The sequence below is a fragment of the Oryzias latipes genome, chromosome 15 (genome assembly GCF_053564925.1).
Source record: "Oryzias latipes strain Hd-rR chromosome 15, Olatipes_Hd-rR_3.1".
NCBI classification, from domain to species: domain Eukaryota; kingdom Metazoa; phylum Chordata; class Actinopteri; order Beloniformes; family Adrianichthyidae; genus Oryzias; species Oryzias latipes.
The window spans coordinates 22,681,216-22,699,920 of NC_136251.1; the positions used below are offsets into that span (position 1 = coordinate 22,681,216).

Genomic DNA, 18,705 nt, shown 5'->3' on the forward strand with positions numbered 1-18,705 from the left:
GATTTTAATATCATTTTTGGCTCAAAAATAATCCTAAGCATCAATGTGAAAGCAAAAATAAGTTATTTACTGACTTCTTAGGTTCTTCTGTTATTTTTATTATTTATTCATTTGATAAATATAGGCAGCCCTGCCCCCTGACCAACCCCAACTAATGCTCACCTTGGTGGTTTGACGCATTTATATCTCACCTGCATATGTTTTTTTTATTACATTTCTCCACCAGCTGGACTTATAAATTTTTTTCAAGTCATTGTGATGGAAAGAAGCCCTAACATTCTAATTCAGAATCACACAGCAGGAGAAATGTGAACTTCATGAGATGAAATGTTAATACATGTTCAGCAATGAGACTTGGATTGATAATTACTAATATTGCTACAGATCCATGTCTAATAATAAAACAGTAAAGGTCTGAGGGCAAAACCTTTATATTTGCCTTCAGTTACCTTTTTTTCATGTATTTTCTTTCACCTTCTCCGCTTTATAATTCCTAACATAATACAAATAAAACCATATACTTCAATTTTTCATAGGGACCCAGAACATTCATACATGTATCTAGGCTTCTTTCTTTGTTGTCAAACTTGCAGGAGCAGCACTTGAATCTAGTTGAGTGTTTATTGAGGCACCTGTGTTCCTCTGCAGTGATTTGCATCGTGACTAACTAATAAATCCCACTAATCTTGTTTCTTTTTTAAATCCCTTTCAATACATGCATGTAGTTAACCTGTTTAAACCCTTAGGAAACATGTTTTGGAAGAAAGAAAATTTTATATATATATATATATAATTTCAAGACAGACAACAAATCCCTGTTTAATTTGAACTTAATATATCAAACAAAGCTTTTCTTTTTTTCTTTCAGGTGTAATTCTTTATTACTGTTTGAGAACACAAATACATTTTTCAACTACCAAACATGCTGAAACAGTCGAGCAAAAATGTTTTACCAGTAGCTTATATTAGGACATTGAGGAAAGTGTCTTCTATTGTTTTTTGTTTTTGTTTTTTTCGCATGCAAAATTCCCTATCAGTCCAAAAATCCATTAAAACCATAAAGACAAAGGTACAAAACAAGCATTAACAATCGCAAAACAGCTATTTAAGTCAGTTATATAACCAATTAAAAACAATTCCAACAATAAATCACAATGCACAATATTAAATCACAGTGTCGAAGACACACATTAACATTAGCAGTTTGCACTCTTCTGTTGAGCTTTTTGAAATGCACTTTTTTCTCAGAGGCAATCTGGCTTTAGTTTGTCTCACCTCAAGTGGATGCATTCAATCTCTTCAGTAACCGGCATAGAGGAGGTCCTCAGGTCCATTTCATCCACCGTCTTACTGGGAGCATATGTTGACCGCCAGCGCAAGAGAACAATTTTCTTCAGGTACTTCACTGTGTTATTCTTGACACTCACAAAACAGAAGGTATTGATCATGCTGTTGCTCATGGCAATACACTCAATGATGTAAAACGCCACCAGTGAGTTCTTCTGGCGAGAGATCAGAGTTGGATAGAAATCTCGCAGAATGGTGTAGCCGTAGTACGGTGCCCAGCAAAGGATGTAGGCTGTCAAGATCCCAATCAGAACCATAACTGTCTTGCGGCGGCAGCGGAGCCTCTTTCTTATCTGCTCCGTCTGGAAACCAGGGACATTTTTGAACCACAGCTCTTTGGAAATGTGGGCGTAACAAATTGCCATGACGATCACGGGCCCAACAAACTCAACAGCAAACACAAACATAAAGTAGGACCGATAGTAGGCCTCCTGATCCACAGGCCATATCTGTGCGCAGAAGACTTTGTGGGTGGTCGGGTCTGTGCCGCTGTGAGGGTATGTGGTCTCACACGCAAAGTAGGCAGATGGAATTGATATCAGAATAGGAACAATCCAGACCCCTGTTAATAGGAAGTAGGCAGTTTGGTACTTCATTCGAGGTCTCAGAGGATGGACGATGGCCATGTACCTGGAAAGACACAGATATAATGTTGCATCAAAGCATTCAAATAAACGGAAACAAGCAGCCTGAACACAACTGTTAGAGCTCCAAAGACTTATCTAAAGCCTTTCAGTTCTTTACAAAAGGTACAAAAGGTTTTTTTATTGAACTGAATAGTTTAGAGTCAAGGTAATACACCATAAATGCAATGCTTTCATACTGTGGCAAAGAGAATGAAAAACTATTATAAAGCCGGATTATAAAAGACCTTTGCCACGTTTTTTTTATTTATTTTTTTTACTTGCAGCAATGAAGCACGACTTCAATTACGAATGTAACTACGACTTCAAAGTCGTAAATTTACGAGAAAAAAGTAAGAAATTTATAACTTTAAATCTTGTAATTTTACAAGATGAAAAGTAATGTTTTTAAGAAAAAGTCATACATTAATGGGGGAAAAAAAACATCAAAGTTGTCTATTTATCAGAGCCTTGCTTGAAGATGAAAGATGTGGAGCGTTTTGTGAAGTTTTTTTCATCGATGGGTATCAAGAATAAAGAAATTCTGAACCTTTTGGCGACTCAAAATCAAATTATTATTAGTGTGGCCGGCTTTCTGCGGTTCGGTGTTGGTAAAGCGGGGTTCTATATGTAAAATAAGGGGCTCAGAGACACGTTTGGTGCAGAGGGCCGCTACTTTATTCTGCCCATTTCATTCACATCCCTTGAAGTTCATTTGTCACCTTATGTCATGCAAATGCAATGCGCACAAGAAATAATGTTACATATGTCCCTTCCCCAGTTAAAAAAAAAAAAAAGTTTTAAATTTACTACTTTAAATCTTGTAAATGAACTTCTTTAAATCTCGTAATATTGCTTTTGTTTTTTTAATGGTGGCCCGAAAACTCCATTGTACATTTAAGTGCATATATATATTTTTTTTCAATTTTTAGGAAATCTTAGGTATGTGGTGGCTGTCCTCAACAATAAAAAAAGCACAATTTAACAATTCACAAAATGATTTAAACTACATTTTTGAAAGGAATAAAAGTAACGTAATCAAACCTATAAATACCTATTTCCCTTAGCCAAAGGAATGTTGAAATCATTTGGGGGAAAAATAATTTTTTATGCAGATACCATTTGAAAACATTTTCTTACACTGACAACATTTTCTCCAATATCAATTACAGTTGAATGAAATTCACACAGACTTCAAATTCTAGAAATCAATTGTGCATTAGCTTGTGTGTGTGGATTCAATGAGGTATAAAGAAGGACATCTAAATAATTAACCACTTCCAATGACAGAAACACTGTGGATTTTCCGTGTTACTGTTACGGGGTAGAAGGGAAGTACCCAGGCGCAGAGAGGAGAGGAGGCAGGAGGATGCAGGGAATGGGGGTTTAATAACAAAAACTACAAAAACCAAAACCACTGCTTCAGCAGGCTAGAATACTCGAAAGACAAATGCTCAAAACCGAGGACCAGCACAGTTACAAACCGAGGACCAGCCCAGGAGGAAGGGAATGACAAGACTTAAATACATGCAGACAAACGAGACACAGGTGGAAACACTAAGGAAGGATGGGGACCCAAGTAATACTCAAAACTACAACAAACCAGGAAACGCTACAAAATAAAACAGGAAGTAACTCAAAACATGCTAAAACAAAGAGGAAACAAACCACAAGGGCAAAAAAAACAGAAACCGTAACAGTTACTTTATAAAAAATTATTACTTTTGCTGGTTTAGCAACAAATATCTAACTTTACCCTAAAATACCAACCTTTAAGCTGCATGCAATTTAACCTCTGTTAGAACACAAGTTCATATTTTTGAATGGATGGAAGAGTAGAATTTTTTTTATCTATATATTAAATTATCATTTTTAATCCTCCTTTTAATTAATCTTATTTGGGATATGCTTGCCTTTTTAATTCAGTTTTTCATTTTATCAGGGTGCCCTGCTCAGTGACAGTTGGAATAGTCTCAGGCACTCACCCTTTTCTTATGATGATATGAAGTGAATATATTAAATCAAAATATGGATTTAAAGTTATGGAAATTTCCAATTGATTTTACTTGAGGAGAAGCTGATGCATGTACATTTTCTCTTGCCATCTGTTCCATTTTTAAAATCACCATCTTGCTACTGATGATGTTAACTGGGTAGGTTTTTTGCAGTTGAGGTTTCTTTATTTTTTATCTTTCATTCATGGGTAAAAATAATTCAGCAGCGCTGTAGGATAGGTAAGCTCCTGAGAGATGTCTTAAAGACGGTGGAAAGGCATCTCACCATCTGAAAATATTAAAACATCACAGAGAACCCTCTTTTAGCAGAAAACAAACTAAATACACTGTATAATCCCCAATTAAGCAGATCAATCAGTAAGTAAGATTTAAGATGTAAATCTGGAGAAAAAGGTGATACAGAGCAAATAACCTTTTTTTACATTTAAAAGATGACAATATACTCGCTTTTGAGTCCTCAATACATACATATTATTTCTGCAATACAGGACACGCTGTGATATTTATAGCCTAGTCAAGTGATAAAGCTTGCAGTCTGGAGATGTGGTTTTCATTGAAGCCAGATTTCTTAAAAAGTTCAGGGGAAAGCAAAACTTTTAAAGAAAACTGTGTGGGAGTTTTGGGCACGCTGTGTGCAATATGCTCATCTTTGCTGGAAAAAATCAATAGAAGTCAGTTAGGCTTCTGTAGATTCTCACAAACTATGATTAAAAAGAAACATCCAAATACAAACAATAGACCAGTGAGGAAACAACCACAGGATATGGAGGTATTTAATCTAACCACGTCAATTTAATTCTGGGGTAACATCATGCTGCGACTATCGAGCAAACCATAAGTTCTTTAATAACCTTTCCTCATCCTTCATTATCCTGTTTTGTTATTGTCATGCACTGATTCATCCCAATACTTCCACCTCATTCTTTTCCTATAAATGCTCTCCTAATCCAGCGGATATAATTTTCACTTCCTTAATTCCTCAATCATTTAACATCTTCTTGCACAACAATGATTCCAGGTTTGACATCTGTAAGATACCAGTCACCTTTCGTGGTCTTGCTGTTTTGCCGATTCTTTTTTCAGCGTGACTGTTGTTTTTGTTGTATTTTTTTTTTTTTTTTTTACTAGATGCTGATAAGGTTAATAATGTTATAAACGTGTGCGTCCTGATTGGCTGACTTTATCTACCAATCTCCTCCTGTGTTTAGCATTTCATTCTATAACACGGGACCTATTTGAACTTTGAGTGTTTAAAACAAGAAAAAAAAAGTGTGAAAATCTCCATGTCTGTCTGAAAAAGTGCACAAAATGTGTAGCCAGGAGTTTTACAGCCTTAAAATATATTTAATCCTAGTTTGCCAATTTCACCTTATTTATGGAACGTATCCCCCGCGAACAACAGTTTTTTAGAAAACTTCCCATCAACCCTTCTGACCAATCACTTGTCTTTTGACTACTATGGTTCATGTACAGTTTCAAATATCAAAGTTTATTGATGACAAAACATTCAATGCACTACTGCTTATCTAAATCTGGTGTTTGTTTGTTTTCCTAGCTATGCATTACATTTTAACAGTAGTATAACTTTGTTTTTCCTTCACTTTGAATTATTTGCACATTTCTTTCCTTTCTTTGCACCTGATCCCTGGAGCAGTTGAATTTCCCCATGGCAGCATCAATAATCTCGTGCACCCTATGATCCAAACAATTCCATAAGTACACTTGTGATGTGATTCTCACTAGTAAACATGAACAGCATTGACATTATAGGATGTGGGATTTAGGTCCATCCAAGCATCGACTTGGATGGACCTAAGTCTACCAATAATTGTTTTATAAATTTGCACAGGCAGATCCTGTGATTGCTGTTATGTTAGTATCTCAATGTGAAAAAAAAATCATGGTTTCAGTAATTTTAAATATATGGGTCACTAACTTGAAAGACAATAAGGACTCTGGAGCATTTAAAGGTTCTTTCACCTCAGTACAACGTGAGAAGGCTTCTAAAATTAAAGAGAACCTTCCGCTTTTATTGTTTTATTAACGGCTGTGCTTCTTTTGTTGTTGCATGTAATAAAGTTCTCTTTGCGTACATCTTTTTAAACTTGTTGTAATAAACTGAACATGTCTGGTGATGGCAGCTGTGCTCTGTCAAAACTAAAAGCACTCTTGACTCTGAAAGCCTGAGGACTTCAGACAGTGTTTGGTTTCACCTGAGGGTTTTGTTTTTATCTCTTAAGTGCTTCCACAGAACAAAGACATCAAGTCTTTTTTATTTGGTTCTTAGCCCCTAATTTTACTTCCTTTTATCATTTTTCTTTTACTTAGACCAAATCCCATTAGCGCCATGTCCCATTCCACTAAGGAAGAATATGAAGCACAAAAGCCATTTGTTTTGTATTATCTACGTCATTTTTATTATTAGCTGTAGTTTCAAAACCTACGGAGCCCGTGTCCTGACATTAAGATATAAAAATATATCTTGTTCCCACAGATTAATATCTTGTTCCCACAGGTTATGTCGTTCGCACGAAATACTATTCCGTTCCCACAAGATATTATTGCGTTCCCTCAAAATACTATTCCGTTCCCTCGAAATGATTAACTCGTGCGAACGCAATAATTATGTCGTTCGAACGCAATAATTAATCCGTTCGAACGCAATAATTATTCACGTCATAAGTCATACACGCGGATATGCTCTCTGTACACCGGCAAAACTAAGCTGCTTTCACGGCAACTTCCGTGTCTCTGTGACCCATATTCGTTCAAAAAAGGAACATGAAAAACAAAAATGATCACTTTATTACCGTCTCAATGAATATAAGAAAAATATCAAAAGATTTATGATAACTAGGCTGCTTTGTCATACGATAGCTCCTGCTAGGCTACTACTAGCGCCGCCGCAGCGCTCTTTGATGTATGCCGGCATATGGGCAACTGGCTGGTCTGTTGTCAGACAGCTGATATTGTAGTTTAGGGTCGAATAGGAATAATAATATTCAGGACTTGTCTTTTATTAACTTTAGCAGTCAGTTGCTTTACATTCGAAGGCTATTAGAGTACATGCTAACTGACTAGCCGATCATATCCTGTTATTAATTTACGTCATAGATTTACAGCAGATACCTTCACATTTCTGTCTGTGTGTGTCTCATTACATTGCATTGAAGACACGCAGGATGTTTAGAGAACAGATTTATTTATTTCAAAAAGCACAAAGCATCCATCGTATTCACGTTCATTCACATGATGATGATGATCTGTGGTACGCCCTCAGTCATCTTGCTGCAAAAGCCGCTTCCTGCCGCTACTTCCGTGTCTCTGTGAGCATTCAATAGGGGTAAAAATAAAAGCAAGAATGGTCGATCTGTTTTTGTCTCGATAACAATCTGAAAAATATCATATTAAGCTGGCTGCTTCGCCTAAAGCACTTACCTTTAGCTTGTAGCATTACAACAATAGCAGTACGTCACGTTTCCCAGAATGCTTTCCTGCCAATCATTGGCCAATCACCGTGTCCCTGTGACCAAGGTCTAACAACAAGACCAATGGTTGGCCGCAAAGCATTCTGGGAAACCTGACGTACTGCTATTGTTGTTATGCTACAAGCTAAAGGTAAGTGCTTTCGGCGAAGCAGCCAGCTTAATATGATATTTTTCAGATTGTCATCGAGACAATAACAGATCGACCATTCTTGCTTTTATTTTTACCCCTATTGAATGCTCACAGAGACACGGAAGTAGCGGCAGGAAGCGGCTTTTGCAGCAAGATGACTGAGGGCGTACCACAGATCATCATGATCATCATGTGAATGAACGTGAATACGATGGATGCTTTGTGCTTTTTTGAAATAAATAAATCTGTTCTCTAAACATCCTCCGTGTCTTCAATGCAATGTAATGAGACACACACAGACAGAAATGTGAAGGTATCTGCTGTAAATCAATGACGTAAATTAATAACAGGATATGATCGGCTAGTCAGTTAGCATGTAGCCTGATAGCCTTCGAATGTAAAGCGACTGACTGCTAAAGTTAATAAAAGACAAGTCCTGAATATTATTATTCCTGTTCGACCCTAAACTACAATATCAGCGGTCTGTCAACAAACCAGCCAGTTGCCCAAATGCCGGCATACATCAAAGAGCTCTGCGGCGGAGCTAGTAGTAGCCTAGCAGGAGCTATCGTATGACAAAGCAGCCTAGTTATCATAAATCTTTTGATATTTTTCTTATATTCATTGAGACGGTAATAAAGTGATCATTTTTGTTTTTCACGATGTTCCTTTTTTGAACGAATATGGGTCACAGAGACACGGAAGTTGCCGTGAAAGCAGCTTAGTTTTGCCGGCGTACAGAGAGCATATCCGCGTGTATGACTTATGGCGTGAATAATTATTGCGTTCGAACGGATTAATTATTGCGTTCGAACGACATAATTATTGCGTTCGCACGAGTTAATCATTTCGAGGGAACGGAATAGTATTTTGAGGGAACGCAATAATATCTTGTGGGAACGGAATAGTATTTTGTGGGAACGACATAATAACCTGTGGGAACAAGATATTAATCTGTGGGAACAAGATATATTTTTACATCTTAATGTCAGGACACGGGCTCAGTAAAAACCCAATTACTATTTAGAAAATGAAATTTTTTTTACTTAAGTGGTTGATGAGTAATGAATGCTGGAAAGGCATTCCCTTCAAAACAAAAGAAATATCTTATTCAGTTCATTTTTTTTTCACTTGTCACCCTTATATAGACCTGAAAGATTAATTATTTAGATGTTTACTGCCATCCTAACGAAGACTCGTCATCCTACCTCTGTTTACTTTGAACTCGTCCAATAACTGAGGAAAAGATCTTATTTAGCTGCAACAGTAGTTTGATTTTTAAAGATTTGCCATAATAACCTGTCTTTTAAGTATGACATCTAAGGTGGTAAAAATAGGATTTTATTGAAAATGTTTCTCTCTGGTTGAAGAGACAAACAGACTTATAGCTATTCATATTAAAAGAAAACATTTACGTACCTTCAGAATGCAAACAGTTTTACAAAGAAACACCAAGGTAAAACTTACAGGTAAAAACACTTAGTCCTTTAGAAGTTGCATTTTCAATCTCAGAGAATACATTATTCAGGAGAAATAAATGCATGGCCAAGCGTGAGCTTTAAATGTTTGCTAATTAGTTCAATACCATTTTTAACACCTGACTGTTCGTTTATGTTACTGTGCTCATCTAAGGGATTTTCGCATTGTATAAAACATGCTTCTATCTTCTTGAGATTTTTTTTTCTTCAAATGGAAGGATGTTTTATTTATTTTCATATCAAGAATCACAAAAGGGGCACTCAAACTCTGTTGCATCTAACCTGAGTGGTTAATGTTGCAATGAAATGAGGGCTGGAGTGAAGGATCTGAGGCCAGAAAATACTAATGATGGACATCATTTTTCAGTGTTCTAAAAACCCAGCATGAATGAGAAATTCTTTTTTTTTTTTAAAGGATCAGAGTTGCATCAAAACAATGCATAACTGGTGTGTTGCAGCATGTCTTTCTACTAAAAAAGTAATGTGGAAAAAATAGTTCCTCTGCCCCCAAAATAAAAGCTTGGATTCTGTTTGCTTGTTAGCCTCAATGTAAACCATAACTTTCTATAATTTTAGAAGGTTAACCGTTTGATTGTAACTTTTGTGGAAAACATTTGAAAAAAGATGTTACTCAAACAACTAGGAGGGAGTTAAAAATGGATTTAATGATATCTTTGAAATTTGTTTTTCGTTTCATCTACACCCTTCAGGTGTCATCACATGCAATTTGGCTCTTTTTTATTTTATTTTATTTATTTTTTTACAGCAGATGCCCTGATCCAACCCTGTGCTTTCAACTGACTGGCACATGGAAGACTGGAAATTGCCCCCATGTGGTTGCAGAAACTTACAGCACCTGGTAGTCACTGCGTTCGGTGTGAACATTCTTGACCGCGCCACACATGCCCGGTGTCAGGAAACCCTATACTTGGAGGAATTGGACATTTTCTAACTACTTTGAATCTACTATGCTGCATGCAATGTTCACTACAACCAGCAACCAACTCAACACCACAGAGACCTGGCTGAATGCATCCATACTGGATGAATTTGTGATCATGAAGGGGCTTACTAGACTGGACAGAAATGGCAGTCTCAGCATTATTAAAAAACCTCTGGCACTAGCCTATGCATATATGCCAACAAAGGGTGAAACAATGTGGAATTACTCTGAGGTCACTGCTTCTTTTACATTGGCCTATTGACTGTCAAATACAGACATTCTTATAGGCATTTCCTGTTATCATTCCTGCAGTGCTTGAACCGAAGAGGTTCTAAATGAGTTTACCAATCTATTGATGTCCTGCAACCTGTACATCCAGAGGAGGTTTTTGCTGTGGAAGGGGATTTCAACCAGGCCAACGTAAAAACTGCTTTTGCTCACTTCTACCAGTATGTGAAAAGTGTTACAAGTGGTTTCCCATGGAAATCTTTAACACTTTGCTGCACCAGGCTGTGGTACCTCGATGCTTGAAGATCGCTTTAATTCATATGCAAAATTGACTTTTCTCATAGCTGGCCTCTGGGAAAAAGGTTTGACAGCTTTCACAGCAGGACAGCCAAGTTCAGGAAGAACTTGTAGAAGCCATAAGACTGCTGTACTCCATATAATACTCCCCATGCCTGCTCCAATACAACTGTGACATACTTGATTAAATGTTTGTAGTAATATTTTTAATTTGATGCAATACTCCTCTAACATACTTATATTTGGATGCAAATTTATTATCTTGTGTACAGATTTGTAACCAGCATCAACATTTCCTTTCGGATGTAAATGTGAAATGATAAAGTAAGTCGTTTTGAAAGCTTTTATAAATAAGAACATGTGATTTTCTTTGATGTTTTCTAATCTAGTTGCACAAAATAGCTTAGATTTACAAAGACCCTCTAATGCATTGTTTTTCTCTTTTCTAGGAAATGTCGTAAGATTGCTTCTTTTGTACTTTGTTTGTAAATATTGGAAGATAAAAACCTGTTGTGTGGCTCTAAGGATGTAAAAGTGCTGAAGCAAGCAGTACTGACATGCTGAAAACTGACAGAAGAGTTCAGATATGCTGAATTTTGATGGATAAATACTCACCTGTCAACTGCAATGGCAAGCAAGGCATTCGTAGACACGTAGAGTGACACAGTCCTTAGATAGTTAACGGAGGCACACATCACCAGTCCGTGATCCCAGGAAAGTTGCTTGACGACATAGTAGTCCACCAGAAATGGGCAGCACACCACTGCCACAATAAAGTCTGAGATGGCCAGATTTGCTATGAGCAGGTTGGTGAGATTGCGGAGCTTTTTGTAGCGAGTCAGCGTGGCTATGAAAATCAAGTTTCCCAACCCGCAAACGAGCATGATGCACACAAGAACGACTCCAATAACAATCGTGGCCACAAAGAAGGCCTGACCCTGTGTTGTGTCTGGGATCTCATCAGGTGGGATGCCATAGTCCATGTCATAGCCGTCACCATAGTGATCCCACTGGCCGTCCGGGAGACTGTCCTGCATCTCAGCAGAAGCTCCTGTCAGCTGGCTGACGTTCACGTCACCCATCTCTCAGCGCAGACTTTAATTAGACGGTGTTACCCAGAGGTTTAAGTGTTGACCGGGGTTGCACTCATTTCATGTTCTCTTCTTCAAACAAGAAATAGAGCGAACATTTTAGCTGTTTCAGTCTTCTTTGCCATTTTTTACCTGGGGGGGAAAAAATCCCATTTCAAAGTCAGTCATATTTTTAGGAGCGGCAAGTTCTTCTAAAGACAAATTATAATAATTGGAGACTCATCTGAGATAATTTAACATGACATAAATTTCAGAGTTGGGTGATTTTCAGTTATAACAAATGAAAACCTTGCTTTACCTACATTAACGGTAAGTATAAGCTTGACCATGAACTAGACTTTTAAAGGATTTTCCTGTTTTTTGTTTGTTTAATTTACATCAGTGTCTTTGCTTTTTTGCTGAAATGACCTTGATTTTTCTCACCTTAAACAATATACAAGGTAAAATGAGCATTTATGCCAGTGCTGACCTATTGCGTTAAATCTCACAGGTGTGAGATCAGTTAAACAGCATTTCTGTGTTAATCATTTTAATCAATTTTTTTTTATGCTAAGCATTAAATATAATGAACAGAGGGGAGCAGGGATAAAACATGCTAAATATTGCAGCAGCACAATCTGGACAATGAGGAGGAAAGAAATTCCACATTTGAAAAAAATATATATAGATCCCCTTCATCCGTGCTTGGTTTTACAATTATCATCTCACTGACATGCCACTTACGTTAAGAAGAACTACAAAAAATGCACATTTTCATAGCATTAAGGCTCTTAATGGTCATTGAAGCTTAATTTCTAAGAAAGCGTGAGGTAGAAATTCCAGCTACTTACCAGCAAGGGGTCCCGTGAGGTTTTGTGGATTTTCTGCGACCTAAAATAATAATTATAAATCTATATTTGGAGACAGAACGTCGTATTCCCGTGCTCTTCTTTCCTTCAGCATCCATGAGCAGTGTTTGCATCTGTTGTCAGATCGCTCTCACGCCTCTTTGGATGGAAAAGTTGTGCGCGTGTTCTCTTGCGCCTGGACTGTTGGAGGGGGCGCGGCACAAAAACGGCGCACGCGTCTCCTGAAAAAGGAAGAAAGGAAGGTTGGTGATGCTGTGATGACGGCCGAAAGTTCACCAGTTTGATGGACATTTATAGAGCCCCACAAATCTCCTTTATGGAGGGGGGGGGGGGGGGTGAAAGAGCGGTGAAGGACGCTGTAAATACCCGCTTTATGACAGTCAGGGACCCCCATGATTGTGCGGCAAAGATCCCTGTCAGATACCTTGTGCGCCTTTATATAACTGATAATTAACTCGGGTGAACCATTTATGAGCTGCACCAGTCTCCCTGCTGAGGAGGCTGATGCGTAAAGTGTGGGGTACTGCCTCTTTGGTCAAATTAATGACTTCTAAGTGGGAGAAAACTTTACCTCCCCTCAAAAAAAAAGAGAAAAAAAATGAAATTGCGTGTTACTTGGTGAAGTTAAAGAATTTAGATGTACTTCTGGACCACTTGGAGGCAGCAGAAACAAGCAGGTAAAAGTGTTCTAAATGTTAATCACTGAATCTGCAGCCTTATTCTGACTCATAGGATTTGTTTTTAAGAAAAACTGATGTTTTCTTTTATTTTTCATGTTTCAGTAAAGCATTATTTGTCACAAGATGAATTGTTTTTCTTTATCATTTTAATTGTTATTTAAAAACAACAGAACACAAGAAACAAAAATAATAGAAAAATGTTATATAGATGACCATAGGAAAAATCTTCAAAGGTAAAGCTGCATCAGTTGAGTGTACCGCACATATACAGGCAAATTGTTCTACTATTACATATTGTGTCATCTTTTCTTCAACAATTGGAGTCAAACTTCATTCCTTTTTTTTTTCTCTGTTTCTTGTCAGGGGCAGCTCTGGATCTGGAGGATTGCAGTTGTCTACTGGGATCGAATTGTCCCTAGGCAAGACTTTGAACCCTGCACTACCCCTGCTCTGTCTACTCATGTAGGAGAGCCTGAATGGCTGGGGACAGACCACTGCACACATACACAAATAATTTTTTCTTTCTTTTCTTGTATTAATTTATTTGACAGGGAATGATGTGCAAACGCATTAAAGATGCTTTACACAAGACCATAGCTGAAGCTTCTGTCTGTAGTCTTTGAACAGGTAAAAATTCAGCTCTCATCTGTTTGCTCAGCTGTTGGACAGGACACGTTTAAAAATTAATAACAAATTCAATATAATATAAACTGTCCTTCAAATACCCATTCACACCTTAAATCTTTACTTATTACATAGTAAAGTGATTCAATAAAATCTAACTCAAACTAATATAAAATTATACAATGAAATCTAACTCAAAACCACTTCACTGCTTACAGACCAAAGATAAGTGGTCATTCAAATACACACATTAAACATCACAATAACCCCTGGTGTACAGAATAAAAAAATGAAACGAAATAGTACAATTAAATCTCACTCCGACCATATCATGTTCAATGCTTAATGCTGACACTGCTGCTCAAAAGGCTGAAACCTGTTTAAATGTTTGCAAGATAAATTAATGTTGTAGTAATTTGACTACTTCAGATGCAGGAAAGTATAGTTCAAAAATATAATTTAGTCCTTTCAAATTATTAGAACTGTTAATTGGCATTCCTAAATACTTTGTAATTACAATATGCTCTCTGCAAATAGGTCAGTGCTTCTGTGCCACAGGATTTTCCAGTGATTTGCTTCTTTAGAAAACAGAACCCACATTTTCTGCTCATACAGGAATGGAGCTTTTTTTTTCTTCAGATTCCAGCTCATCCCCAGGGATGCCAGAGCAACATCAATCCAGCTGATGTCTGTTAATTTTATTAGGTGCTCATGTCTGAAAGACTCATCACTCAAAGATGTTCATGGCTATAAACAAGTAAACTCCAGGACCCTTTCAGAGACCTGAGCTTGTCGTAACATAATTCAGTACAGCAACTCTTCATGGGAAGCTGCTTTTATTTCTAATCTTTAGCCCTAAGTTTATGACCTGAATATAAATTTACTGATAAATCAAAACGTTTCCCCCTTCGGCTTCAGCTGTCACTTTAAAACAAATCAGCACATAGTCTACAGACTCTGCTCCAGACAAAGTTAGTTTTATATTCTAATGGCCAATAGAAACACAACCACATGATTCCTAATATGGAACATTTACAACCCTATGAGGCTGAATAACCCCATTATCTGACGGTGATCCATGCCCTTAAAATTGTTGTTTATCCCAGCTGTTCACATTTAGTCCATAAGGCATGTGGAGATTGCTCAGAAAAACGTTGTCATCCTGAAGCTGCCATTAAAATGTTAAAACTGAAGTGATGCTGAAAACTCCTCCATGCATTTGTTACATCTAGGCTGGATTACTGTAACTCTTTTTTAGCAGCTTGCCCTAAAAGTTCCTTAAAAAGTCTGAATGCAGCAGCAAGATTGTTAGCAGAAACTAGCAGAAGAGAACACATCACTCCTGTGTTAGTTTCACTTCACTGGCTCCCACCTGAATCTAGAACCAGTTCAAAATCCTCCTGCTAACCTTTAAGGCCTTACATGGTATAACCCCATCCTATATTAAGGACCTGATAGTCCCTTACCAACCAAACAGAACACTTCGCTCCCAAAATGCAGGACTGCTTGTGGTTCCTAGAATTTGTAAAAGTACAGTTGGAGGTAGAGCCTTTAGCCACCAAGGCCCTGTTTTATGGAAGAAGCTCCAAGCTCAGAAGCAGACACAGTTTCTACATTCAAAGTTAGGCTTAAAACATTCCTTTTTGGACAGGCTTATTGCCAGGCTAGTTAATAATCGGAGAATATTTAACTTATTGTTCCCACTAACTCACCTACGGTACTTTATGGAGGTTTGTGATTACAATTTTCTTTCCATCCTTTATACATATTTTTTCATGGATCTAAGCAGAGGGAAGATAGTTTCAGAAACTGGGCCAGGATGGCCCATTCCCCCTGCTTAGATTAATACTTAAATTTAGATTATTTATTTTTTTGCTAAAAATGTAGATTTTCCGTTATTGTCGTTATCATGCTCATTCACTATATGTGCCATAGTCCATGCAACTTACTTTTAACATGTTTTAATTAAATTTAAATAACAACACATTTAGTTGCTAGTAGGCTACTAGAAGTTAGAAGCAGGGGTAACTATGGTGCACTGGGGTTCTATCCTCTATTCTCATCTACTTCTCCTCTCCTTCTCTCCTCTATTCTTGATCATTTAGTTATCATTTAGTTCTCCATGCCTCTGTTTGGTGCAGTGGGATTCATGTGGTGTCCCTTTTTCAAGGGATTTCCAGATTCCAGTTGGCACATTCCTGCTCCTGCTCCTGTTTGGCTGTGGACCTCGCCTCTGGCTTGTCTCCAGCCCTCCCCCAGTTCCATCTGGATGAAGCCCATCTGCTGCACTAGTCAAACATGTAGTTGTAGGGTTAGATAAGCTAATTCTTGTATAACAGTCCCGGTACATCGCCTTTCCGTCCAGAGAGAGAGGATCCATCGTTCATGTGGACATCCCAGAGGTTTCTTATTTTTTGTTCCTGGAATCTTTTTTTTTTTTGGTTTTGTTTTTTTTTTTTCTTAAAGAGAAGGCGGGTCTAAGGGCAGGGATGTCCAGTTTAGCTTAGTCAGTTTAGTTTAGTTTAGCAATTAGCTGTTGTATTTTATAACTGATTTTATGTTTTGTACAGTTACCGGTGTGAAGCCTGTTGAGACAACTGTGTTGTAATATTGGGATATATAAATAAAATTGAATTGAATTGAATTAATCAGATAAGAAATTGCAATGTTTCTCCTGACTTTGTTTCTTTTAAAAAGCGAAGCAGCAACCTCTGTTAGCCAAACCAGAGGTCACGTTTCAACTGCCACACAGAATTACACGTGCATCAGCTAATATGGTCCAACAACAGCAAACGCCTGGAGCCTGTTTTTACCATTGTCCTCAGTCTGGCTTTCCAGTAACTTAGCAACCTTTTGGTGCCTCCACCCAAAACCCAAACATTTCCCATCTTATATGGCTGTCTCTAATACCAAAAAATCAATAGTCCCAAAAAAATCAAAACTGTGTGTGAAAATTGGTTAATTTTCTTATTCTTTTGATTACATTAACAAAGTTTATTTATTTATTTATTTTTTGTTTTGTTTTTTTATGTCGTTAATACCACATTTATAGATAAGAGGCATTTTCTTTTTTTCTTTTTTTTAATGATTCATGCATCTTTGGAATCTTTTCTAAAAAATATACATTTGCTTTTGACACTTGGGAACCTTTTTATTTTATAAGATCAAATGATTAACTCTGGTCTGCTTGAGGGTTTCAATTTACTTGATCCCTTGTAAACAGGTTCTAGTGCGGATCATTTAATTGTGAACACAATAAAAGCATAAGGTGAGAATCTGAATAAGAGTAAATCTTTTTGCCAACAAAATGATTTGCTACTTACAAGATCACAAATCATTGTCTAGTGGGTCTAGATGACCCAACTCCCAACGTTAAAGTGCCTAGGATAGCACAAGGGTTATGGGTTATCAGCAACAAATAGGGCAGAGATGGTTGGAAAACACATAAGTGGGTGGATGAACCTGGAAGATCAGAGACAACCCTGCTCTAGTGAATAATTCTTATTTCCCATTGTAGTGAAACACACCAAGGTTTACTTGTAATAAACAAGAACCTCAGTTTTTAGGTAAATACTGGATAAGTTCACCTGTTTGGTCAACAACAGAACTCGTAAAAACTTTTAAGCCCGCAGAACAGCGCAGGCCAACCGGAAAAACAAACAGCCCAATTTGAAAGCACTCTCAATCTCTCTTCAGAAGAAAAAAGAACATCTACAGATGTTTGACTTTGTAGATTTAAGCCAAGCAAAATGTTACCAAACACAAGTTTTAAACATTTGGAAAAATGTCCTTGTCTGACGTTTTCCATTCATCCATAGTTAAATACATACATTTTTAGTTTTTTCAGGGTCACTGTAGAAAGCTTTTAGCATCACATCTCTTTGGTTAACCATCCCGGGCAGCAGGTAAATGCACATAGACAGCAGCACTGATGACTTTTTAGGATCAATTTCTCAGTGTAATAGTGAGCTGGCCTTTGGGTTCTCTGCATTATCTCTGACAATCATCCGTCAATAGCAGTACGATGGCTTTTTGTGGCATCTTGCATTGAGTGTGATGGGCTGGCAGATTCTCTGAGTGCTCTTCTACAACAAACATAATGATCAGTGGAAAAGTTGTCAGCTCCTTCAGCCATCTATTGGTCAGAGGCAGAGAAAAAGCTGGTTGTCTTGAACAAGTCCACCCTTCAGTGTGAAGAGGGATGATGCAACAGACTTTGGATGTTCCTATAAGATTTTTACGACCCTTTAAACATTGTTGCTGCTTGTTCATCCTCGCTCGACTCTGTCACTGTAGCCCAGGAGACCTGACTAGCTGGATAAGCATGCGCCTTTCATTTCCAGTTTTGGACAGCTCTCTGATCTCATCCGGTCCTTAGATTTACTGCCACTCATAACCAGTGAATGCAGATGAAAAAGAGAGCACCAGTCAGGCGTTCCTTATCCAGGCGTTTTGCTTATCCCTGGAGAATATACACAAGACCTTTTAATCTAGACTGCCTGCAAGAAGACAGATTGGGAGATAGTTTATTGAGGCCAGGTTTAAAAGAAAAGCTGCAAAGAGGACTCTATGTAAGTGATCTTGGGCTGTGTTTGAGCCAAATGTGCTGTTTTTGGTGTCATTCCTAAATTCCAAAAAAGAAATCTGTCAAAGCAGAATCCTCCATCGATCATAGTCGTCTATTATTCTGCAGATTGTTTTTCGAGCAGCAGGGGTAACAGACAAAAATGGATACCTCAGATGTTTGTCTTCGGGGGCTCTCTCTTTTAAAAGCACGTTTTTCAGCTGGCTTTGGGGTAAAGATGGCCTTTTAACCCAGCGAGTCTTCTTTCCTGTAGCCTTGCTGTTGACTATGTGCAAAAAGGCTGAAAGATAAACGTTATAATCAAATGTGAGTGACAATCCATTTGAGG

General features: G+C 37.6%; 1 protein-coding gene and 2 long non-coding RNA genes across 3 annotated transcripts; 1 reads left to right on the forward strand and 2 right to left on the reverse strand.

Moving 5' to 3' along the window:
• Positions 1-1,131: 1,131 nt before the first annotated feature.
• prokr1b (prokineticin receptor 1b) lies at positions 1,132-12,606 on the reverse strand. Its single transcript, XM_023963723.2, has 3 exons — positions 12,471-12,606; positions 11,165-11,772; positions 1,132-1,977 (listed from the first exon to the last, which is right to left on the reverse strand). The coding sequence occupies exons 2-3, from the start codon at positions 11,629-11,631 to the stop codon at positions 1,272-1,274; spliced, it is 1,173 nt and encodes a 390-aa protein (XP_023819491.1). The 5' UTR covers positions 11,632-11,772; positions 12,471-12,606; the 3' UTR covers positions 1,132-1,271.
• Positions 7,171-7,508, reverse strand: LOC144984134 (uncharacterized). Its single transcript, XR_013647799.1, has 2 exons — positions 7,424-7,508; positions 7,171-7,309 (listed from the first exon to the last, which is right to left on the reverse strand). It is a non-coding gene; the product is annotated as an uncharacterized LOC144984134 (long non-coding RNA).
• Positions 7,559-7,860, forward strand: LOC144984133 (uncharacterized). The gene is made up of 2 exons (XR_013647798.1): positions 7,559-7,603; positions 7,718-7,860. It is a non-coding gene; the product is annotated as an uncharacterized LOC144984133 (long non-coding RNA).
• Positions 12,607-18,705: the final 6,099 nt, after the last annotated feature.

Coding starts and splice junctions, on each gene's coding strand:
- prokr1b (XM_023963723.2), bottom strand. CDS start 11,631: ATGGGTGACGTGAACGTCAGCCAGCTGACAGGAGCTTCTGCTGAGATG. Junction 1,978..11,164: donor CTTGCCATTGCAGTTGACAG/GTGAGTATTTAT, acceptor GTGTCTTTCCAG/GTACATGGCCATCGTCCATC.